Source organism: Brassica napus, chromosome C3, assembly GCF_020379485.1.
Source record: "Brassica napus cultivar Da-Ae chromosome C3, Da-Ae, whole genome shotgun sequence".
Lineage (NCBI taxonomy): Eukaryota > Viridiplantae > Streptophyta > Magnoliopsida > Brassicales > Brassicaceae > Brassica > Brassica napus.
In genome coordinates this window covers 20,056,036-20,082,617 of record NC_063446.1, presented here as the reverse complement: position 1 = coordinate 20,082,617, position 26,582 = coordinate 20,056,036, and the positions used below count along the sequence as shown (strand labels likewise).

At 36.4% G+C, this 26,582-nt stretch overlaps 2 protein-coding genes and 2 pseudogenes across 5 annotated transcripts; all 4 read right to left on the bottom strand.

The window, feature by feature from the left end:
* Nucleotides 1-3,013: 3,013 nt before the first annotated feature.
* LOC125583657 lies at nt 3,014-4,455 on the bottom strand (annotated as a pseudogene).
* A 5,515-nt stretch (nt 4,456-9,970) lies between these two features.
* On the bottom strand, nt 9,971-15,634 carry LOC106384094 (annotated as a pseudogene).
* A 202-nt stretch (nt 15,635-15,836) lies between these two features.
* Nucleotides 15,837-18,599, bottom strand: LOC125583656 (putative F-box/kelch-repeat protein At4g39600). The gene has a single exon (XM_048750975.1). It carries the CDS (start codon nt 18,234-18,236, stop codon nt 17,097-17,099), a length of 1,140 nt encoding a protein of 379 aa, XP_048606932.1. The 5' UTR covers nt 18,237-18,599; the 3' UTR covers nt 15,837-17,096.
* A 6,104-nt stretch (nt 18,600-24,703) lies between these two features.
* LOC106388569 (protein STAY-GREEN 2, chloroplastic-like) lies at nt 24,704-26,374 on the bottom strand. 4 transcript variants are annotated; one of them, XM_022697339.2, is made up of 6 exons: nt 26,248-26,359; nt 25,990-26,159; nt 25,882-25,885; nt 25,588-25,761; nt 25,329-25,496; nt 24,704-25,247 (listed from the first exon to the last, which is right to left on the bottom strand). In XM_022697339.2, the coding sequence occupies exons 2-6, from the start codon at nt 26,118-26,120 to the stop codon at nt 24,894-24,896; spliced, it is 831 nt and encodes a 276-aa protein (XP_022553060.2). In that variant the 5' UTR covers nt 26,121-26,159; nt 26,248-26,359; the 3' UTR covers nt 24,704-24,893.
* Nucleotides 26,375-26,582: the final 208 nt, after the last annotated feature.

The window sequence follows — 26,582 nt, the reverse complement described above, 5'->3', positions numbered from 1 at the left end:
TCATCATAATCAATTCCCTTCTTTTGGCTGTAGCCTTTCACAACCAATCTAGCCTTGTGTCGAGGTGGCAAATTATCATCCTCATGCTTAATTCTGTACACCCACTTATTAAGCAGAGCCTTCTTGCCCTTAGGCAATTCCACCAACTCAAAAGTATGGTTCTCCTCAAAAGAATCCATCTCCTCATCCATGGCTCCAAACCACTTATCCTTGTGTTCATCCTCCAAAGCTTCATCATAGCTTTCAGGCTCTCCCCCATCAGTAAGTAATACATACTCACTAGGATCATACCTTGTCGACGGTTTAAGACCTCTCTCGGATCTTCTAACAATAGTGGGTTGGTTCTCAGCAGCTGGTGTCTCACCATGATCGTCACCATGATCACCACTACCATCTTCATGTGCGGGAGCATCTGCACTGGGTGTATTATCCTGAACCTCAACCTCAACCTCACCGTGAACCGATGTAGAAGGAGTAGCCTCTGTATCGATCAAACCCTCAAAAATCTGAGTTGGCTTTTTGGACTTGTCAATGTCCTTAATCATTTGATCTTCCATAAACACAACATCTCTGCTCCTTACGAGCTTCCTCTCAATGGGATCATAAAATCTGTACCCGAACTCATCGTGACCATAACCGATGAACACACACTGTCGCGACTTCATCTCAAGCTTCGATCTATCAACCTTGGGAATATGAACAAATGCCTTACACCCAAAGACCCTCAAGTGACTGTAAGAAACATCCTTACCAGTCCAAACCCTCTCTGGAACATCACCATCCAATGGAGCACTTGGTGACAAATTCAGCACATGAACCACCGTGTTCAAAGCTTCTGCCCAGAAAGTCATCGATAAGCTTGACTGTGAGATCAAACATCTCATCCTCTCGACAATCGTCCGATTCATCCTTTCAGCCAACCCATTCAACTGTGGAGTATGAGGTGGTGTGAACTGATGCCTTATTCCATGCTCTTTGCAATAAGCATCAAATGGTCCAAGATACTCTCCACCATTATCACTGCGGATACACTTCAGCTTCTTCCCCGTTTGTCTCTCAACCAATGCCACAAAGTGCTTGAAATATCCCAGCACCTGATCCTTCGTCCTCATAGGAAATACCCACGACTTCCTTGAATGATCATCAATAAAAGTCACATAATATGATGCGCCACCAAGAGATCTTGTCTTCATTGGACCACACACATCTGAGTGTACCAAATCCAGTACCTCGGGTTTCCTAGAAGGTGCGGAAGACTTGAAAGATACCTGTGTTGTTTTCCCGCAAAGCAATGCGAACACTCTGTAGGTGCAAACCAGAGATTCCTGGAATCACCTCATTCTTAGACAACACAACCATTCCCTTCTCACTCATGTGACCGAGTCTCTTATGCCATAACTCCATGGCATTATCATTCTCCACCGCATTAACAACATCTTTGGGACCTTAGCCTGCATCCAATAGAAAGATGAAGACTTCTCACCTCGAGCCACAATTAAAAAACCGCGAGAGAGCTTCCATTTACCACCACCGTGCAAACTGAAATAGCTTAAGTTCACCCCAATTGGTCCTCTCCATCTAGGATTCATCCTAACAGGAACATCTATAGACAACCTAAACGACTGACCAAGCTGCGTTGACGCATGGTTGTGAGCAAACTCAATCTGAGGTAACCGTGCATCCCAAGTTCGGACCGCATCACCTACCAGGCATCATAAAAGGTTTCCTAGAGATCGATTAGTAACCTCCGCCAGTCCGTGAGTTTGAAGATGATAAGCCGAATTCATATCTAAGCTGGTGTTTAAGTAATTTCAGTATGACTGTAATGTTCTGTGATTGGTGTTCTGCATTAAAATTTCATGTCCCTGGAGGGTTCAAAAGGGCACAAACTTAAATGATACAATCGTCTTCTATGCCAGGTAAGTTTTCTGAAACAGAGCCCCAGCACAGAGAGTTCTCAGGCTGTTTTTCAGTATTAATGAGGATTGGGTTTGCCGAAACAGAGACTACAATGCAGCAATGACATCCATGATAGAGCAAGCATCTGCTACACATGATAAGAATGAAGCTGACGGAGTTGAGGGCGTTACTTGTCCTATACAAAGGCATGCAACATTATTTTTCTACTTCACACTTGTGGTAACATTTTCATTGTTACGGTTAAACATTTTTCAGACAAAATATGTATATGATGTCAATCTTCATAGAGCCCCACCAAGGAAGAAGAAGAAAATTTCTGACTCCACTGTGTTTACTACTATACACCAGTGGAAGCTTTGTTCGTAAGGAGATTACACATTCAGTTCAAGTACAAATGGAGGAAACTGGAGTTCCATGGCTTATATGAAGCAGTGTCCTTACCGGCAGCACTTTGTGAGTCGATATTGGTTTCAGAAGCTAGCTGCAATCTTATACCAGTAGAGGGACAGAAACGAATGGTCACTCTATTACCCTCTGCGTTATCTAGTGATGAAGAGTTAATTTGCTGAAGTAGAGCTGATTCTGGGTAAACGGAATGATAGGCAATGCTACTTGGAGGTGTTTAATCAAATCAAGATTCCCTGATAATGAAACGTCATGTCTGCGAGTACGGGATCTGAGAAAGCATTTTCCCCACCACCACCTAAAGAGCTCTTTTGACTTGATATTATTAACGTATCAATATATCATAGGTTCTTAATACAAAGTCTAGATGAATAATGGTTTCATATTCTATCGATTCAAGTCTGAATAGCGATGATAAAATTCAAGAATAAAGTGAATTTTTTAGTCAAAAATTATATGTTAAATTATTTTCAACTATTTTACACAAACAAATACATGAACGTACGCTTAATCAAACAAACACATTTTCTTCTGCAACTTTAAAGTAGCCGAGTGACAGAAAAATGAGACTATAACTATTCTCATGGTTGTATAAAAATGATTTCAAACACAAAGCTAAAAGTGAATGCATAGGTTAGAAGTGAACCATTGTCCGCTACAAACAAACCAAGCACACATCATAGTCACATACAAAAGAAAGTAAACCACTACAAGACGAAGCCGCTTTTCTCATGAGTCATTCATCAAAGAGTAGACTAATCTCCAAGATTCAGGACATACTAAGTACTAAGAAAAAAATAACCTGATTCATTCCCTTTAAACCTGTCTCATGAGTAGCTAATCAAACGGTAGCTGCAATAGCATACACGAATTTATAAGACTTGGGTACTGTAAGCACAGCATCGAACCATTCAACCTTTCCCCAAACCTCTTCACTGCTGCGCATTTCCAGCGAGATCTCAGCACACCAAATCATCTTCTCCTTATACCTACCACGTGCCGGCACATACTTATCCCAAAACACCACCATCTTACCACCACATTCAACCAATTTAACATTGGTATAATGGCCAAACTTAGGCAGTCCTTCCAAACCTTGTACTTTCTTCAAACCAAATGATTTAATCTCACTGTTAGACCAAAGAAACACTCCAGTGGATAGATAACAATAGAATCTTTTCTCTATCACACATACAGTACCAGACCCTACCAAGTCGATTGTAGAATCCTTTAGCTTTAGAACCAAAGAGGATCTCTTGCCAGACGCCCCATCAAGGTTCTTGTAAACCTTTCCTTCAAAATCTGTGTCTCTGAATATCCTCTTGTCCTCAGGCACGGCCTTCCAAGTTTGATTCTTTGTGTCCAACACTTGAACACAGTTCAAAGAATCTGGATTCTCGTAGCTTCCTGCTAAATACATCATCCCATCTATTCCTGGATTGGTGTGAGCAAACCGCAAGCTTGGCGTTTCGACCCACGTGTGCGTTCGGCAGTCGAGGAAGAAGACGTTAGAAGAGGAGGAGGAGACATCGTCTTCTTTGTTGATGGCGTAGAGCTTATGGCCAACAGCTACTATATCTGAGTCTGACCATTCCACGGGAGGAGAGTTGAGAATCTGAACCTGAGCCAAAATTACCACTTGATGACTGTGTCGTATTCTTCTTCTTGTTAAGGGTTTTATCTGGTTTCCGACAGAGAGTGAACCAACGAAGGTTAGGCTCGTTAGGGAACTGCAAGCACACATAGAGACACCCCTCTGTGCGGTTTAAGAGATACCGGGTCTGGTAAAGCTCCAGTGAAGAAGTGAAGGATCGAAAGGTCTTGGAGACGAGTGAGAGAATGGGGTAGTGCAATCTGGAGACATGTGCTAAGCAACTCAATACTAAGTCATCTGGAAGTTGCAGAATTAAGGTCGGTTCTATCACCGGCGGCTTATTCGACGGTGGTTCTTGACCGGAAGCTATGGATGTGGACGACATTGCCAAATCCGACGACCTAACCCTGCTGCACTCTCTCTATGTAAACTTGAGATGAATTGTAAACTGAAAACTTGTATTGATCTTAATGAGACTATATGTACATTAACCGTAGAAGCCCTAGTTCCTAGATAATTTAGGAACTTTAACATAACTTCATTATTAGATAATTAGAAACTTAAAGGTAATCATTATCCGTAAATTTCCTTTCCTGATATTTTCTCAGATTGGAAAGTGAAAGTCTTGAACACCCAACTTTGGATGATAGAGCTTCAAATTGTTAGTGACTCAGTGTCTTAGTTAAAATGTCCACGATTTGATCCTTTGTATTGACATGAATAGTCTCGATGAGACCAGCCTTAACTGCATCACAAACATAATGTTCGACATGCTTAGTGCGTTCATGGAACCGGGATTAGCAACTATGTGTATGGCAGCTTTACTATCACAATGAAATGCAACCGGAGTTTCACTTTAACACCTAGATCCTTCATCAGTGGAATAATCCACTTGATCTCTTTAGTTGCTAAAGCCATTGCTATGTAAAGCAACATTGAAACCGTGTCATGTTTCTTAGTTTTCACGCAATTGGTGATCCTCCAAGTAAGACAACAAACCACTCAACGAGCGTCTACTTTCTGGACAAGTACTCCAATCTGCATCAACATATACGGAAACTTGAAGATCACTGTTAGAGCGAAGAAGAGTTTCCTGGCCTGGACAGCCCTTAAGAAAGTGAACAACCCGTAGGGCAGCAGACCAGTGAGCCTTGTGAGGCTGTTTCATAAACTGAGAGAGAAGATGAATAGTGTAACATAACTCTGGTCGTGTAACAGACAAGTACACTAACCGGCCAACCAGACGACAATATTTCTTTGGACCAAACATGACATGACTATTATCGGAAGCTATATTATGGTATTGTTCAAGCGGAATTGACACTGGCTTGCAACCAAGGAGTACAATGTCTCAGATGATGTCTAACGCATATTTTCTCTGAGAGATATATATGCCTTCCTCTGAACGAGCTACCTCAATTCCCAGAAAATACTTCAGTTTGCCGAGGTCCTTTATTTAAAACACACACCCAAGTATGATTTGAACTTAGTAAGACGATCGAGATCATTGCTTGCTAGCACAAGATCGTCGACAAAGATCAGTACCCTGAGTTCCTGGATCCTTTAGTGTAAGTAAACAAGGAATAATCCGAGTTTGATTGCTGGAAACCATATTCAATTAACGACTTTGTTAGTTTTTCATTCCAGAAATGTGGAGCTTGACAAAGACCATATAATGACTTACGAAGACGACATACCTTGGTGGGATCAAAGTGTGTAGACCCAGGTGGTAGACGCATATAGACTTCTTCATTGAGATCACTGGCGTTAAGTACGTCCATTTGGTGGATTTTCCAACATTTTGCAGCAACAAGACCAAGAAGACCACGAACAGTAGCCATTTTAACAATTGGGGCAAATGTTTCGTCAAAATCATCATCCTCAACTTGATTGTTTCCCATACCAACCAAATGTGCCTTAGGAAGTTCAATAGTTACATCAACGTTAAACTTGTACTTTTATATCCAGCGAGAGCCGATAGCTGTTTTACCTGGTGGAAGCGAGACGATATCGCAAGTACCGCTATCTTCATGTGCGAGTACTTCATTTTTCATAGCACCACGCCAAATTTTGTCTTTGGCGGCTTGTGAGTAATATTTTGGCTCGACCACAGCTATACACGCTGCGAGAAACACCTGATGTCAAGCTGAAAACTTTGCATCAGTGACATAATAGGTTAAAGGATAGAGAAAATTACCATGGATTGTTTCAGAAGACGGAGATGTAGAGCAGAAGAGAGCGAGAGATGGGTCTTCAAGACGAGCTGCATTATATGTAACATAGTCTTTGAGTTTGACTGAAGGTAGACGTGATTGCTGACCTCTGCACAGTGTTTCTTCAACAGTAGGTTCGACGGAAGAGGACAGTGTTTGAGGATGTAGAGTCGGAGATACAATAACAGGAGCCACATTGGGTATTGGTAAGTCCGATGTGGTAGCATAAACTTCTTCCGGAACAGAGACTGCTTGCTGATCTTCTTGAGATGGAGTGTTAGCAGAGACAGCTGGACCTGATGGAGAGACTTTAGACTGAGATAATCTCCCCCTGTCGTTGGAAGGGACAGTGTTAGTGATTTCCCAATCTTCGTCGACTTGTGAGAGTGAAAGTTGATGTATAGACATGTCATGAGTTGGAGCTGAGAATGAAAATTCATTTTCTTGAAACACCACGTCTCTAGAGATAATGAATTCTTATGTACCTAGATCAAACACCTTCCATTCCTTTTGAGCATGAGGATAACCAACAAAAACACAACGCCTACTTTGTTTCCAAACTTGTCTTTGTCGCGAGACCAATGGTGAACAAAACACAAGCTTCCAAAACTCAAAGATGAGAGTAATATGGCTTCTTGTTGAACAGAAGTTCATAAGGAGAGTGATGTTGAAGGGCTGCAGCCGGAGTTTGGTTGGTCAAGTGTGTTGCAGTCATAATGGCTTCTCGCCAAAACTTGATTGGCAAGTTACTTTGGAACAACAATGACAGAGCAACATTAATAATATAATAATGTTTTCTTTCTACACGACCATTCTGCTGAGGAGTGGCAATGCAAGACTTTTGATGGATGATCCTATTCTCACGAAAGAAACAAGCCAGACACATAACTTCTGTACCGTTGTCAGTATAGACAGTCTTGACATCTTTAGAGAACATTTTTGTAGTCACTCGGCATAAATTTTGATAAACCGTACGGACCTCTGATTTTTCCAGAAGTATATATGTCCATACTGATCTGGAGTAGTCATCAACAATGGTAAGAAAGTATACTGCTCGAGACAATGATCGAGTCTGATATGGTCCCCAAACATCACAATGAATTAGCTGAAAACACTCTTTAGTTTTATTCAAACTTTCATAAAACACCTCTCTAATCTGTTTAGCCTCAAAAAATATCACAAGAACTTTGAGTAGCATATTTATTTAAAAACATAGGTAAAAATGACAACACCGAAAACGAAGGATGTACTGGCCTTTGGTGCCACAGAAACTGATCAACCCACTTGAGAGACTTATCAGCGACTTGAACACGTGCAGCCATGACATCTTTGAAGAAATAAACCCCATCTCTTTTCACCTGCTCCACTCAGCGTTCTCGTGAAACGATCCTGTAAAACACACAACGTATCCGTTAAAAGAGCAAAACAGTTAGTTTGTCGAAGGAGTTTGGAAACTGATAAAAGAGAACAATTTAAGTTGGGGACAAATAACACATTCGATAGAATCATGTTATTTGATAAGTGAAACACACCAGTATGGGTTGCATAGACCTTGTTTCCATCTGCAAAACCCACTGGGCACGGTGGAATACTCGTAATATCCTTGAGATCATGTGCTAAGCGGCTCTCGTATCCAAGATAAGGTCACCAAATCAGATGACTTATCTTTCTCATTAACCATCTGAGTTAGAACTTTCCATTGTTCTTCAGTGAAAGATGGGAATGTAGATGAGGTTTCCATTGCTTTAAATTAGGGGTGGGCAAAAAAACCAAACCGAACCGAGCCAAACCGAATCAACCGAACCAAAAACGATCCAAACCAAAGTATATTATCAAACAGTTTGGTTTAAGATTTTCCCAACCCGAAAAAAACGAACCGAAACCGATCTGAACCGAACCGAGTTAACCTAACCGAGAAACTAATGTGCTTTTTTATTATTTGAATTAACATACTAACAGTATACAATATACTAAATTTTTGTGTGGTTTTTTAGATTTTGTTTCAGTTTTATATTAGATTCAATTTACATAGTTTATTTTTAAGAAGCATTATTAATGATTTTTTTTTTTAATTTTTTTATCTACTTTAGTTAACTGTGATTTGATTATATTCTTATAAACTTTTGTGTGTGTGTTTAAATGTTTGTATTTCAATTTTATATTAGATTTAGTTTACATAGTTTATTTTTTCATATTCACCAACATAACGATTTCATGACCGTGTGATTTAAAATATTATTTCTCTTAAAAGAATTAAACTAAGGGAACCCGATTGACCCGAACCGAACCGAAACACAAACCAAACCGAATACAAACCGAACCGAAACTGATCCAAACCAGACTAATAATGGTTTACCTCAGTTAGAAAAATTCTAGAGCCGAATTAACCATACCGAACTGAACCCCAACCGAACCGATAAAGTAACTGAAGTGTCCATCCCTACTTTAAAACACACTAAACTTTTTAAATTCAAAGGCGGGTTTCAGCTAGCATTGTGGTTGTGAGAGGTAAAATCAATTTTCTTGTCATGGCAGGAAAACGCGATTTTGATTTTAGCGGTGAAAACATAATTCTCCGATTTTGGCGGAAAAAGTAATTTTACGATTTTGGAGAGAAAACACAATTTTCGATTTTGGCAGGAAAACATGTTTTCTGATTATGGTAGGAAAACTCGATTTTTCGGTTTTGGCAGAAAACACTATTTTTTTTATGTTGGCGGGAAGACCCGAATTTCTGGTTTGACGGAAAAATGTGATTTTCCAGTTTTTGGGGTGTAAATGCAATTTTCCGGTTGCGGCGAGAAAACACAAATTTCTTATTTTGGCAAAAAATGTGATTATCTAATTTAGGCAAGAAAACACCATTTTCGGTTGGTGTTGAAATGTGATTCTCTAGTTTTGTCTAGAAAATGCGATTCTGCGATTTTGGTGAAAAAACACAGTTTTGAAATTTTGGTGGGAAAACTTGATTTTCGATTTTAACGTAAAAATGTGATTTTTTAGTTTTGGCAGGAAAACGCGATTTTTCAATTGAAAATGCAATATAATAGTTATAATAACTAATATAGTTAATTTTATATTTGTGTTAATGGTATTTAAGTCTTTTGGATTTTGAGATGCAAATGTAGATATTATAGATGTTGCATCATAGGTCCAAAGGAATAATATCTGAATATTTGCATCTGGATGCAGACGATTCAAAAACGAACATGGCCTAGACCAATTCTATATTGACGTATCATAGAAGTCTAGATTGAGAGTAGTTTCATATTCTATCGATTTAGGTCTGAATAGGAATGATAGATATTCAAGAATAAAGTGATTTTTAGTGAAAAGTATGTTAAACTATTTTTCAACAATTTTTACACAAACAATACATGAACGTAAGCTTAATCAAACCACATTTTCTTCTGCGACTTGGTCATTAAACAAAAGAGAAACAAACAGTAGTTGTGTATCTTGGTTTTGTTGGAGGCAATCAGCTAGACAGCAACTTTTGAGAACTTAAAGTAGCCACGTGACAGAAAATGAGACTATTACTATTCTCATGGTTGTATAAAAATTATTTCAAAGACACAGAGTAAGCTAAAAGTGAATCCTAGGTTAGAAGTGAACTATTGTCTGCTACAAACGCATACATACAATACAATAGAAAAAAAAAAAAAACACAACAAGAAGAAGCCGCTTGTCTCATGAGTGATGAGTCATTCATCAGAGAGTTTGCAATCTAAGAGACAGTTACAAAATACGCTTAATCATCTACAAGAAACATGACATACTAAGTACTAACAAAAAATAACCAGATTCATTCCCTTAAACCTGTCTCATGAGTCGTTAATCAAAGGGTGGCAGCTTTAGCATACACGAATTTATAAGACTTGGGTACTTTAAGCACAGCATCGAACCACTCGACCTTTCCCCAAACCTCTTCACTTCCGCGCATTTCCAGGGAAATGTCAGCACACCAAATCATCTTCTCCTTATACCCACCAGGTGCAGGCACATACTTATCCCAAAACACCACCAACTTCCCACCACAATTAACCAGTTTAACATTGCTATAACGGGAAAACTTAGGCAGTCCTTCCAAACCATCCACTTTCTCCCAACCATCTGTTTCGCTGTTAGACCAAAGAAACTCTCCAGTGGATAGATAACAATAGAATCTTTTCTCTCCACGTGTGCATTCGACAGTCGAGGAAGAAGACGTTGGATGAGGAAGGGGCATCGCTGACGGCGTAGAGCTTATGACCAACAGCTACTAGATTTGACCATTCCACGGAAGGAGAGTTGTGAATCTGAACCGGAGCCAAAACATTACATTGCCACTTGATGTCTCCTTCTTCTTCTTCTTCCTCTTCTTACAGATTTGATTGGTTATTTTGTCGGGTTTCCGACAGAGAGTGAACCAACGAAGGTTAGGCTCGGTAGGAAACTGTAAACACACATAGAGACAGTTCTCGGTGCGGCTTAAGAGATACCGATTCTGGTAAAGCTCCGGTGAAGAAGTGAGAGATCGAAAGGTCTTGGAGACGAGCGAGAGAATCGGATAGTGCAATCTCGAGACCCGGGCTAAGCAACTCAATACTAAGTCATCTGGAAGTTGCAGAATCGAGGTCGGTTCTCTTGCCGGCTTCTTCGACGGTGGTTCTTGATCGGAAGCGATGCCTGCGGACCACCAAAAGTTTAGGGGTTTGGGGCACGAGACATTATCGGCCAGATACTGGGTTTTGTATTAATGGGCCTTACTTAAAACAATTAATGGGCATGACCCCAAAAACTATTAAAACACTGTTTAATAGTTTAAATAATTTTCCAGCACGATATTATAAAATTTTAATTATTGAGTTTAGTCAATTATACACGTATAATAGGATTTCAATTGTATGATATCTTTTTTTGAGTTATCACATCATCATTCGTCAAGGACATGAATTTGGATGTTAGATAGAAACAATTCGTAAACATGCATATAAAACATTTTTTTTTTTTTGTAAACTATCATGCATATAAAACATGAATAGATGTTAGCTATGTTGTGGCAACGGAATCCATCCAGTGGCGGAGGTCGAATTGTGTTTCACAAGGATTAATGCTTATGTAATCAAATGATCAAACATAAAATTTTATTGAACAGGTGCAAACAGGATGTTTAGACTTAGATCATGAGGATCAATCGTAAAGACATAATACCAAATTGTCTATCAAATACATATTCTATAAGCATAAAAACATAATTTGTCAAAAATCACTGGAAGTCTTCTAATCGCCAGACGACTTATCTGTTAGGCGCTTAGACCTTAAACATAACTCCTAAACTAAAGTAATTAATTAAACACTTCATAAAATCAAATTAAACTTAAAAAATGTTTACTATACACAGAAATAAACACATATAGGTAAAATTTTAATTTTTCAAAAGAACATTTAAGATTTTCAAAATCTAACCCTAAGAATACATACAATACTACAACATATGTTGTCAAACCTAAGCCAAAGAATATCATGATTAACTACTTAATTTCACTCATCTATGTTGAAAACTATTCAATTTTATTATATCTTAATTTATATTATTTAAAACTGTTTATAATTACATGATTATAATTTTTCACATGTCAAAATATCTTTTAAGAAAATTATAAATTATTTTTAAGATCAACTACACCAGAAGACTTCCCTGGAATTTGTCTAGACGACTTACATTATCTCAGAAGACTCAGACGACTTTCCGGGGATATATTTATAAAAATGAGTTCTATTTTTTTGTTTGGTCACAAGGGGCTGGCTGTAATTTCACAAGGCTTTTAGGGTAGTTTTTCATTTGATTCAACTTTGGGTATAGTTTTGTATTTAAAATAAAGTTTTGAGTCATATTTGGAAAATCCTCCAGTTATAAATGCAAATGCTCTACTAAAAGCTTCATATGAGAGTATTTGTCAAGAATCATTTGGAGAGCATTAGCATTTGGTAAATGATGTTTTAAATATTTTTTCAAAAAAATGTTGATTTGATAATATAGAGCATAATGCTTATGATAATGCTTTACCAATCAAGGGGGTTCATTTGACACGAGATCGTATGCCTTCTCACGCTTATAACAAACTCAAGTCTAAGAAGATAGCTCCTTTACTTGGATATGTACTTTGTGTGTTCTATAAAAGTATATCTATATAATTTTCCACTCATTTTCTTTGTTTTTAAGCCATTTGAACATTTTTTTTATATGCAGGTTTTTCAGATCTGGAGCAGACTTTGGAAGATTTATGGGAAGTCTTCTCGGAAGTCTTCTAAAATATAATGCGCTAGAAGACTTCCAGGAAGTCTTCCAGAAAACATCAACTCTTCCAGAAGACTTCCTGGAAGTCTTCTGACGGAGTCTTCTTCCATATCAAGTGGAGTCCAAGCTTGTCTTTGTAGAGGAATGATCTATAATAGTTTTGTTTCTGGTCTGTTTTGTGATTTGCATGTGTACTCCATTAGTTGTGATTGTTTTTTGTAAATTTGAAGAGATATTAATAAAAAAATTGGTAAATATGTTAATATTCCACAATATTATCTTGCCAAAATTACTTGACATAATTGAAGTTATTGATACAACTTCAATAGCAAAACACAATAACAGAAAAAATTAATCAAATTTATTACAACTAAGGAAGAAAAATTCTTAAGAAAACTTAGCCAAACTCACAAAAGATAAACCATTACATAAGTTCAAAGATATAACAATTTCATTAGAAGTCTTCTGGGAAGTCTTGTAGCAAAACACATCATTGATGCATATAAAAATAATGATACTTAAGTCATTGATACAACATATTAAGAATCATTTTAACTATTCTACTCACTCATAGCAAAAAAATGCATATAACAATAATGATACTTAAGTCATTGATACAACATTATAAGAAACAAGTATTTTACCCACTCATAACAATAATCATCATCGGTGCATACTTAAGAGATATAAACAAACAATAGTAACTAGTCAATACATATCACAATTTTTACAAGTTTGTGTTGAAAAACTATGTCACATTTAGTAAAACTAAGGCATAAAACATATTTTGAAAATATGAGTTTTACATATCTTGAAGTTACTTAATACTCTTAAAAATACAAGTTATTCAAAAACTAGCGTAGAACTCGGATCAGCTAGAAACTTTAATAAACATGAATGTTGGTAACCTCATAAATATCACGAATTTAGTTATAAATTTCATCCAGTAGCTAAAATATTGATTAGTAGACTTGAATTAACAAAAAAATGTTCAAAATTCTTTATAGTTTTAGAGAAAATGAAAGTTTATTAAACATTGACGCAGACGACTTCCACGGATGTCGTCTGGCAGACTTCTAGGAAGTCGTCCATTTAGATTAGTTTTGCAATTGATTTTTAACTTAGACGACTTACATGGAAGTCGTCCATCTTTGTTTGTTGAAAAAAAATCTGAGAAGACTTACATGTAAGTCGTCTAGGGAAAATGAGTTAGTTTTGTATTTGACCGGATTGTGTCAGAAATTTGAATTTTCCTGGATGACTTATACGTAAGTCGTCCAATAGAAAATTAAAAAATCAATATTTTGTTATACCTAGACGACTTCCATGTAAATCGTCTCAGGTTAGTTTTGCAATTGAAAAATAAAACAAAAAAAAATTATTTTGCTCTAGATGACTTACACGGAATTCGTCCGTCCGACGACATACATGGAAGTCGTCCATGATAAGCAAGGTTTGACCAGGATCTCGGAATAAAATCATGGACGACTTCAATGTAAGTCGTCGGACGGACGACTTCCGTATAAGTCGTCTAGAAAAAAATATTTTTTTTGTTTTATTTTTCAATTGCAAAACTAACCTGAGACGACTTCCATGTAAGTCATTTTTTTTTATTTTTCTACTGGACGACTTACGTGTAAGTCGTCCAGGAAAAGTCAAATTTCTGACACAATCCGGTCAAATGCAAAACTAGCATGTTTACCCTAAACGACTTACATGGAAGTCGTCTCAAATTTTTTTTAACAAATAAAGATGGACGACTTACATGTAGGTCGTCTATAAAAACACATTTAAAAATCAATTGCAAAACTAACTTCTGCATTTACCAGAAGACTTCCATGTAAGTCGTCTACAGCTAGCGGACTTACATGTAAGTCGTCTGGACGAACATATCTGGGAAAAAAACTGATTTCATAGTTTAAACGAGTGAGATAACATGTTTAGCACACATATATCTTCTCCAAGCATCCAGAATCTCAAACAAAAGTGACCCACCAAGAATCGTAAGTTTCAACGGCTCTATGAACCATAAAAATTTTAGAATCAAAATCTTGGGGTTTTTTGGATGAATATGGAGAGAAAGTGAAAGAGATGTTGTTTTTAGTTCATAAGAATTGAGAAAGAAAGAGTGTAAATCGATTTTTAGGTGCATTTAGAGCTTCAAATTGGTTGTTCATGGTCGTTGGTGTATTGATGGCAATGACAATATTATGATTACTTGAGAAAGATGAGGGTGATAGAGTAAAATATGCATTTTGAAAAAAAAAATGATGTCATTTTCGTGAATAATCTGAACTTTGGAGATGAAAAAGGCAAGTCAAAGTTCCAAAAAAAACATGGGTTAGTTTGTGTTTGACTTCAAGTTTTGAGTCATATTTGCAAAAATCCCTTTATAATTTATAAAATTAAGAAAAACATATAATTAATGAATTTATTTTATTTAATAATATCATAAAAAAATTTTATACCCAGAAAATAAATTTACAATAAAATTATTAAAAAATAATATTTCAAAATTTAAAATATATTTTTTGTCAGCAATTTAAAATATACTTTAATTATACAAATTAAATTATATTTTAAATGTGAAATATTATTATAAAATATGTATATTTTAATTTTAAAATTTATTTTTAAATAATTTTTTTTGATATAAACGTAGATTTTGATATTATTAAATAAATTAATTAATTAATTATATGTCTTTTTAATTTTATATAGTAATATATATATATATTAGAAATATATTCAATATAAATAAATATATTATATATTATATATTAATTTTATAATAATTTTAAATAGTATGTCCATACTGTTCTACCAATCATTCTATTAAATAATTTAGTAAAAACATACATCTTCTGCAGCATACATCTTCTATAGCATATTGCTACTGCTATATCATCTTCTCTGTCAATCAAGAATCTCTTTCGTCAAAGACCAAACGTCGACGATGGAAATCAGCTGCATGTTTATACTTTGTAGTTGATGCTTCAAGCTGCTGAGTAGTCTTGGCATGCGTCTCCAGTATGTTGTCCACAAAGGTCGATGCATCACCATGTATGCGCGTATGGTCAGGAAGTGTCGAAAGGTCAACTGAAGCACGAGGAAGAATTCTATAGACAACCTGAAACGAACTGAGCCCGGAGCTGCGGTTGATGGCATGGTTGTGAGCAAACTCAATCTGAGGTAACCGTGCATCCCAAGTTCGGACCGCATCACCTACCAGGCATCATAAAAGGTTTCCTAGAGATCGATTAGTAACCTCCGCCAGTCCGTGAGTTTGAAGATGATAAGCCGAATTCATATCTAAGCTGGTGTTAAGTAATTTCAGTATGACTGTAATGTTCTGTGATTGGTGTTCTGCATTTAAAATTTTCATGTCCCTGGAGGGTTCAAAAGGGCACAAACTTAAATGATACAATCGTCTTCTATGCCAGGTAAGTTTTCTGAAACAGAGCCCCAGCACAGAGAGTTCTCAGGCTGTTTTTCAGTATTAATGAGGATTGGGTTTGCCGAAACAGAGACTACAATGCAGCAATGACATCCATGATAGAGCAAGCATCTGCTACACATGATAAGAATAAAGCTGACGGAGTTGAGGCGTTACTTGTCCTATACAAAGGCATGCAACATCATTTTTCTACTTCACAGCTTGTGGTAACATTTTTCATTGTTACGGTTAAACATTTTTCAGACAAAATATGTATATGATGTCAATCTTCATAGAGCCACCAGCTGAAGGAGAGAAAATTTCTGACTCCACTGTGGTTTACTAACATACACCAGTGGAAGCTTTGTTCGTAAGGAGATTACACATTCAGTTCAAGTACAAATGGAGGAAACTGGAGTTCCATGGCTTATATGAAGCAGTGTCCTTACCGGCAGCACTTTGTGAGTCGATATTGGTTTCAGAAGCTAGCTGCAATCTTATACCAGTAGAGGGACAGAAACGAATGGTCACTCTATTACCCTCTGCGTTATCTAGTGATGAAGAGTTAATTTGCTGAAGTAGAGCTGATTCTGGGTAAACGGAATGATAGGCAATGCTACTTGGAGGTGTTAATCAAATCAAGATTCCCTGATAATGAAACGTCATGTCTGCGAGTACGGGATCTGAGAAAGCATTTTCCACCACCACCACCTAAAGAGCTCTTTTGACTTGATATTATTAACGTATCAATATATCATAGGTTCTTAATACAAAGTCTAGATGAATAATGGTTTCATATTCTATCGATTCAAGTCTGAATAGCGATGATAAAAATTCAAGAATAAAGTGAATTTTTTAGTCAAAAATTATATGTTAAATTATTTTTCAACTATTTTACACAAACAAATACATGAACGTACGCTTAATCAAACCACATTTTCTTCTGCAACTTTAAAGTAGCCGAGTGACAGAAAAATGAGACTATAACTATTCTCATGGTTGTATAAAAATGATTTCAAAGACACAAAGCTAAAAGTGAATGCATAGGTTAGAAGTGAACCATTGTCCGCTACAAACGCACACATCATAGTCACATACAAAAGAAAGTAAACCACTACAAGACGAAGCCGCTTTTCTCATGAGTCATTCATCAAAGAGTAGACTAATCTCCAAGATTCAGGACATACTAAGTACTAAGAAAAAAATAACCTGATTCATTCCCTTTAAACCTGTCTCATGAGTAGCTAATCAAACGGTAGCTGCAATAGCATACACGAATTTATAAGACTTGGGTACTGTAAGCACAGCATCGAACCATTCAACCTTTCCCCAAACCTCTTCACTGCTGCGCATTTCCAGCGAGATCTCAGCACACCAAATCATCTTCTCCTTATACCTACCACGTGCCGGCACATACTTATCCCAAAACACCACCATCTTACCACCACATTCAACCAATTTAACATTGGTATAATGGCCAAACTTAGGCAGTCCTTCCAAACCTTGTACTTTCTTCAAACCAAATGATTTAATCTCACTGTTAGACCAAAGAAACACTCCAGTGGATAGATAACAATAGAATCTTTTCTCTATCACACATACAGTACCAGACCCTACCAAGTCGATTGTAGAATCCTTTAGCTTTAGAACCAAAGAGGATCTCTTGCCAGACGCCCCATCAAGGTTCTTGTAAACCTTTCCTTCAAAATCTGTGTCTCTGAATATCCTCTTGTCCTCAGGCACGGCCTTCCAAGTTTGATTCTTTGTGTCCAACACTTGAACACAGTTCAAAGAATCTGGATTCTCGTAGCTTCCTGCTAAATACATCATCCCATCTATTCCTGGATTGGTGTGAGCAAACCGCAAGCTTGGCGTTTCGACCCACGTGTGCGTTCGGCAGTCGAGGAAGAAGACGTTAGAAGAGGAGGAGGAGACATCGTCTTCTTTGTTGATGGCGTAGAGCTTATGGCCAACAGCTACTATATCTGAGTCTGACCATTCCACGGGAGGAGAGTTGAGAATCTGAACCTGAGCCAAAATATTACCACTTGATGACTGTGTCGTATTCTTCTTCTTGTTAAGGGTTTTATCTGGTTTCCGACAGAGAGTGAACCAACGAAGGTTAGGCTCGTTAGGGAACTGCAAGCACACATAGAGACACCCCTCTGTGCGGTTTAAGAGATACCGGGTCTGGTAAAGCTCCAGTGAAGAAGTGAAGGATCGAAAGGTCTTGGAGACGAGTGAGAGAATGGGGTAGTGCAATCTGGAGACATGTGCTAAGCAACTCAATACTAAGTCATCTGGAAGTTGCAGAATTAAGGTCGGTTCTATCACCGGCGGCTTATTCGACGGTGGTTCTTGACCGGAAGCTATGGATGTGGACGACATTGCCAAATCCGACGACCTAACCCTGCTGCACTCTCTCTATGTAAACTTGAGATGAATTGTAAACTGAAAACTTGTATTGATCTTAATGAGACTATATGTACATTAACCGTAGAAGCCCTAGTTCCTAGATAATTTAGGAACTTTAACATAACTTCATTATTAGATAATTAGAAACTTAAAGGTAATCATTATCCGTAAAATTTCCTTTCCTGATATTTTTCTCAGATTGGAAAGTGAAAGTCTTGAACACCCAACTTTGGATGATAGAGCTTCAAATTGTTAGTGACTCAGTGTCTTAGTTAAAATGTCCACGATTTGATCCTTTGTATTGACATGAATAGTCTCGATGAGACCAGCCTTAACTGCATCACAAACATAATGTTCGACATGCTTAGTGCGTTCATGGAACACGGGATTAGCAACTATGTGTATGGCAGCTTTACTATCACAATGAAATGCAACCGGAGTTTCACTTTAACACCTAGATCCTTCATCAGTGGAATAATCCACTTGATCTCTTTAGTTGCTAAAGCCATTGCTATGTAAAGCAACATTGAAACCGTGTCATGTTTCTTAGTTTTCACGCAATTGGTGATCCTCCAAGTAAGACAACAAACCACTCAACGAGCGTCTACTTTCTGGACAAGTACTCCAATCTGCATCAACATATACGGAAACTTGAAGATCACTGTTAAAGCAAAGAAGAGTTTCCTGGCCTGGACAGCCCTTAAGAAAGTGAACAACCCGTAGGGCAGCAGACCAGTGAGCCTTGTGAGGCTGTTTCATAAACTGAGAGACAAGATGAATAGTGTAACATAACTCTGGTCGTGTAACAGACAAGTACACTAACCGGCCAACCAGACGACTATATTTCTTTGGACCAAACATGACATGACTATTATCGGAAGCTATATTATGGTATTGTTCAAGCGGAATTGACACTGGCTTGCAACCAAGGAGTACAATGTCTCAGATGATGTCTAACGCATATTTTCTCTGAGAGATATATATGCCTTCCTCTGAACGAGCTACCTCAATTCCCAGAAAATACTTCAGTTTGCCGAGGTCCTTCATTTAAAACACACACCCAAGTATGATTTGAACTTAGTAAGACGATCGAGATCATTGCTTGCTAGCACAAGATCGTCGACAAAGATCAGTACCCTGAGTTCCTGGATCCTTTAGTGTAAGTAAAAAGGAATAATCCGAGTTTGATTGCTGGAAACCGTATTCAATTAACGACTTTGTCAGTTTTTCATTCCAGCAATGTGGAGCTTGACAAAGACCATATAATGACTTACGAAGACGACATACCTTGGTGGGATCAAAATGTGTAAACCCAGGTGGTAGACGCATATAGACTTCTTCATTGAGATCACTGGTGTTAAGTACGTCCATTTGGTGGATTTTCCAACATTTTGCAGCAACAAGACCAAGAAGACCACGAACAGTAGCCATTTTAACAATTGGGGCAAATGTTTCGTCAAAATCATCATCCTCAACTTGATTGTTTCCCATACCAACCAAATGTGCCTTAGGAAGTTCAATAGTTACATCAACGTTAAACTTGTACTTTTATATCCAGCGAGAGCCGATAGCTGTTTTACCTGGTGGAAGCGAGACGATATCGCAAGTACCGCTATCTTCATGTGCGAGTACTTCATTTTTCATAGCACCACGCCAAATTTTGTCTTTGGCGGCTTGTGAGTAATATTTTGGCTCGACCACAGCTATACACGCTGCGAGAAACACCTGATGTCAAGCTGAAAACTTTGCATCAGTGACATAATAGGTTAAAGGATAGAGAAAATTACCATGGATTGTTTCAGAAGACGGAGATGTAGAGCAGAAGAGAGCGAGAGATGGGTCTTCAAGACGAGCTGCATTATATGTAACATAGTCTTTGAGTTTGACTGAAGGTAGACGTGATTGCTGACCTCTGCACAGTGTTTCTTCAACAGTAGGTTCGACGGAAGAGGACAGTGTTTGAGGATGTAGAGTCGGAGATACAATAACAGGAGCCACATTGGGTATTGGTAAGTCCGATGTGGTAGCATAAACTTCTTCCGAAACAGAGACTGCTTGCTGATCTTCTTGAGATGGAGTGTTAGCAGAGACAGCTGGACTTGATGGAGATACTTTAGACTGAGATAATCTCCCCCTGTCGTTGGAAGGGACAGTGTTAGTGATTTCCCAATCTTCGTCGACTTGTGAGAGTGAAAGTTGATGTATAGACATGTCATGAGTTGGAGCTGAGAATGCAAATTCATTTTCTTGAAACACCACGTCTCTAGAGATAATGAATTTTTCTGTACTTAGATCAAACACCTTCCATTCCTTTTGAGCATGAGGATAACCAACAAAAACTCAACATCTACTTCGTTTCCAAACTTGTCTTTGTCGCGAGACCAATGGTGAACAAAACACAAGCTTCCAAAAACTCAAAGATGAGAGTAATAGGGCTTCTTGTTGAATAGAAGTTCATAAGGAGAGTGATGTTGAAGGGCTGCAGCCGGAGTTTGGTTGGTCAAGTGTGTTGCAGTCATAATGGCTTCTCGCCAAAACTTGATTGGCAAGTTACTTTGGAACAACAATGACAGAGCAACATTAATAATATAATAATGTTTTCTTTCTACGCGACCATTCTGCTGAGGAGTGGCAATGCAAGACGTTTGATGGATGATCCTATTCTCACGAAAGAAACAAGCCAGGCACATAACTTCTGTACCGTTGTCAGTATAGACAGTCTTGACATCTTTAGAGAACTTTTTTGTAGTCACTCGGCATAAATTTTGATAAACCGTACGGACCTCTGATTTTTCCAGAAGTATATATGTCCATACTGATCTGGAGTAGTCATCAACAATGGTAAGAAAGTATACTGCTCGAGACAATGATCGAGTCTGATATGGTCCCCAAACATTACAATGAATTAGCTGAAAACACTCTTTAGTTTTATTCAAACTTTCATAAAACACCTCTCTAAACTGTTTAGCCTCAAAAAATATCACAAGAACTTTGAGTAGCATATTTATTTAAAAACATAGGTAAAAATGACAACACCGAAAACGAAGGATGTACTAGCCTTTGGTGCCACAGAAACTGATCAACCGACTTGAGAGACTTATCAGCGACTTGAACACGTGCAGCCATGACATCTTTGAAGAAATAAACCCCATCTCTTTTCACCTGCTCCACTCAGCGTCCTCGTGAAACGATACTGTAAAACACACAACACACAACGTATCCGTTAAAAGAGCAAAACAGTTAGTTTGTCGAAGGAGTTTGGAAACTGATAAAAGAGAAAAATTTAAGTTGGGGAAAAATAACACATTCGATAGAATCATGTTATTTGATAAGTGAAACACACCAGTATGGGTTGCATAGACCTTGTTTCCATCTGCAAAACCCACTGGGCCCGGTGGAATACTCGTAATATCCTTGAGATCATGTGCTAAGAGGCTCTCGTATCCAAGATAAGCTCACCAAATCAGATGACTTATCTTTCTCATTAACCATCTGAGTTAGAACTTTCCATTGTTCTTCAGTGAAAGATGGGAATGTAGATGAGGTTTCCATTGCTTTAAACTAGGGGTGGGCAAAAAAACCAAACCGAACCGAGTCAAACCGAATCAACCGAACCAAAAACGATCCAAACCAAAATATATTATCAAACAGTTTGGTTTAAGATTTTCCCAACTCGAAAAAAACTTACCGAAACCGATCCGAACCGAATCGAGTTAACCAAACCGAGAAACTAATGTTCTTTTTTTATTATTTGAATTAACATACTAACAGTATACAATATACTAATTTTTTTTTTTGTGGTTTTTTTAGATTTTGTTTCAGTTTTATATTAGATTCAATTTACATAGTTTATTTTTAAGAAGCATTATTAATGATTTTTTTAATTTTTCTATCTACTTTAGTTAACTTTGATTTGATTATATTCTTATAAACTTTTTGTGTGTGTTTAAAAGTTTGTATTTCAATTTTATATTAAATTTAGTTTACATAGTTTATTTTTTCATATTCACCAACATAACGATTTAGACCGTGTGATTTAAAATACTATTTCTCTTAAAAGAATTAAACTAAGGGAACCCGATTGACCCGAACCGAACCGAAACACAAACCAAACCGAATACAAACCGAACCGAAACTGATCCAAACCAAACTATTAATGGTTTACCTCAGTTAGAAAAATTCTAGAGCCGAATTAACCATACCGAACCGAACCCCAACCGAACTGATAAAGTAACTGAAGTGTCCATCCCTACTTTAAAACACACTAAAATTTTTAAATTCAAAGGCGGGTTCAAGCTAGCGTTGTGGTTGTGAGGGAAAAATAATTTTTAAAAAAATACAAAATAAAAATATTGAATAAAATTTAAATTGAAATACTAAAATATATATAATATTTAAATTTATATTATAAGACATTAAAACGAAAATATTTTCTATAATTTTTAAAATTTTAAATGTATACTTTATACATATAATTTTATATATATTAATAATTTGATTTTTATATTTTAATAATTATATAAAATAAAATAATATCAATTTTTTTATTTATCGATTGCTGCATTTGATAATTAACCAGTCGTAACTATCCCAACTTTAAAACAAAAATATTTTCTATAATTTTTTAAAATTTAATAGTATACTTTGTACATATAATTATATATATTAATAATATCATTTTTTATATTTTTATAATTATATAAAATGAAATAATATCAATTTATTATTTAACGATTGTTGCTTTTGATAATTAACCAGACATAAGTATCTCGTTAACGCAATTTTTAACCGTTATACCAAGCATGCAAATCTCTTAATAATGCTTAAAACCACAAACACCCGCATCTGCAAACGTTGCGGTTACATGATCCTTAATTTAGAGTTAAACATACTTCATTGTTGTCAGAACAAACAAAGTTCGTTATTGTACTGTTCAGACATTTATTTATAAACTGTTTTTGGTTCATATATTATGTTGTCTGGTTAGTTTTCTACACGTTTTGTCTGCGTTTCATTTATTATTTTTCCTTGTTTTTTAATTTCTTATAAACATTTAAAGACATAAAATTTAACATTTTAACGTGTTTCAGGCTTTGTAGCCGTAATTTATTTCGAGCTCCCGTTTCTCCCTTATATTGTACTTTTTATTTTCATAGTATAAGATAATTGTCTCAATGTACATATATTAAAAAATTGACCTTTTAAAAGTGTTATTAAATTTCATCGAAACCATCATGGGAACTTACTAGAAGCTGGGATGGGAAAATTTGAGGGACGACCAACGGTGATAAAATCCGAACTATCGGCACTGATCCGGTCAATGCATGCATGCTCCTCACTCGGATATCTCAGAATGATATCTCAATCCATAAGTATCTTACTCGAGAAGTTTTTAGCCCTCGGTTACAACAGTTAATATCCAACCGTAGCTATTTGGAAGACAAACTTTGATTACGTAGATTTTCATCATAATAATAGTTGTGCAGGTCTATTAGCTAAGAAAGCTATTGTTTATGAAACAGATTGGAGTTTGTTCCATTCATGTCTCCTTTTCTTGTACAACAATGTTTGATTGCATAATAATCAATAAATCTTTTGGTCCAAAAAAAGTGTTACTAAATATATAATTGAATATAACTAATTAATATACAGAAGTGTATTGAAAACAAAATTTGTTATTGATTTAAAGTTATCTACATATATATAAAAACATCATAAATCATGGATCAACAAATCCTCTCGAGGGCTTTGCTTAAAAGAAAATTTCATGTAGATACATGGTAAAAAAACAGTAATCATTTACAATATTTTTTATATTGAATTAGTGAGAATTACAAAAAAAAAAAATTAGCAATGAGTTCTCATATTAGAATTAGACGGCAAAATAGTAGTTATCCTTAGTAAAGAATTGGATTTATTTATTAAATTAGATTATTGCTTAAAAATTAATATAATAAAAAAGTCAAAATAAATATAAATTTAATATATATTTTATTAAACAAGTGATTAACAATTAATTTAATGTAAGTTATTCAAAAATAAATGTATTTTAAAATAAAAATATTATATATATATATATATATTATATTGTTTTCTGAAAAAATATTTTAATAAAAAGGTCAGAAAATTTAAAAACAGAAAAAACTAAAATAAATATTAATCAAATCAAAACCTAAATATTATATAACTAGAATATTGAATAGTTTCAAAGATTTATTCATAATTATGAATATATTATATAAAATTTTACTTTTTTATAATACACAATCATTTTCAAATGAAACAATAAACAATCATTTAATAATAATTAAGCGACACCTAGTAATATATATAGGCATAGCCTTGGGTTGGAGCTCCATAGTTCCAAAGCTTCTATAAAATTGATGCAGAATCTTTGCATCAAAGTATCGTCTCTTGTTGTTGCCAACCAAGAAAAATCATTTAACACACGTAACAAAGTCTTCTATAACATGGACTTCGTAAATATATAAATACAGAGGGTAGTAATACTAACACTGTTGGAAAACTTTCATCTACTTACTGTTAACACTTAACAAATAACTTTCATATTCCTTCCAACTTTCCTAACCACCAAAGGAAAAAGAAAAAGAAACATCCTCACGAGATCTATCACTTCAATCTCTCAGAGTTAGGGACAGATATTCCCAACTCGCCACCCACGAAATTCTCATTCTCATTCCCTCTGTCATGTTGATAATGACGACGAGACCACGGGATCGTGCTAACCGACGGAAAGCAACACTTGCACTCATCGGGACATGCTAGCTCCGGCAGAGTTTCACATTTTTTGCGTGTTCTATTTCCATCGTGGTTGTGCTGCGTGGCCTCCCAAAGCGGCCCCCAACATTCAACCTTATTGTACTCGGGGATGTTTGAATGGAAATAAACCCAAACAGGAGATTCTTGTAGCTCAGGGTAACTATTCAACAAGTTCCCATCCCCATGAACAAAAGCTTTCAATACCTATAAGTCAGTAAGTCAAACAATTAAGAGGTAACATTGTTACATATCAAAATCATAATAGTACATAAACCACATACTTACCACCGGTAATTCCTTGCAAAATATGTAGTACCGAAGCTTCGCTATGAGATCCAAAAGGAAGTGGCCTCCGCTAATGTGGCAATGAACGTGAAGGGACATTTTACCCTTCACTTTCTTCCACTCGGCCACTACTTCGTCCCGAAATAATCTATTAGCCCATCCCTGCAACTGGTGATCCACAAACAACAGAAAAAACATCGGTCTCGAAAACACTAAACCCTAAAATTTTGGGCTGTAGAAGAGGTTTTTTAATATTTACCTGAGAATTATTGATAGATTGGGAAATAGCTAAAGTTAACTTAGCTGTTATGTCACTGTGAGTAAGGGTGTAAGTTCTTGGGAGCTTTGATGGATGCTTCTTCTCATCAACTCCTAAGAACGATACTTTCAATTTGGAGGCTTCAAAAATCGCCGGTCCAAACAATCTTGCAACCTTATTCATTCATAAGCACATAAAGATTTAATCTTTAATAAATCGAATTTAGATCCAAAAAATGCAATCTACGGACTACAGCGTACAATCATAAAAACAGAGCACATAACCTAAAATAACAGGATTGGAATTCTTTTTTTTCTTAGGATTGGAATTCTGTTACTTGGAAAGATTCACAGTAAAAAAAATCGAAAGAATTTAGTCACAAGGATAGGGTGTGAGATTCTTACAGGAACAGTAGATCTGTTCTGCATCAAGGATCTTTTATTTGTAAGAAAGAGTGAGTTAGTGTTCTGTTTCTCTGTAAAAGCTGGTTTCATCGTCGATGGGAGTAAGAGATTTGTTGCCAAACTACACATCTCTGCTTAGTTTCAATATCAGAAATCTGCAAAACAAGACTGAAGAAAAAAAAAACAATCCTTAAATAAAAGAAGAACTCTATTAACGTCTCACGCTGTTATTGCGTGTTCGTACACTGTAACCTACACAATCAAAGCTTAAAGCCCTTTAAAAACGAGCTTGCTTTCGCTTTCGGTTAAGCTTTATCTTCCAGAAAATTAGGTTTTTCTTTTTGTTTTTGTTGTTTGCGTGTTGGAGTCAACAATCTTAAGATACGAGTGAAAAGTGAAGGCTGCTTCTATTTGTAGACTTTACACAGGTCCAAAATCCTCTCTGACGAGGTGAGGCTGTGAGTTACACGTGGGTGTCCAGCTTCTTCACTGCATGAGTTGGCATGTGTCGTCTCATTAAAGCACAAACGTAGCGTTGACGAGTTCTCTTCGATTCTTTATCAGATAATACACTACCTTTCGGGACAAAGA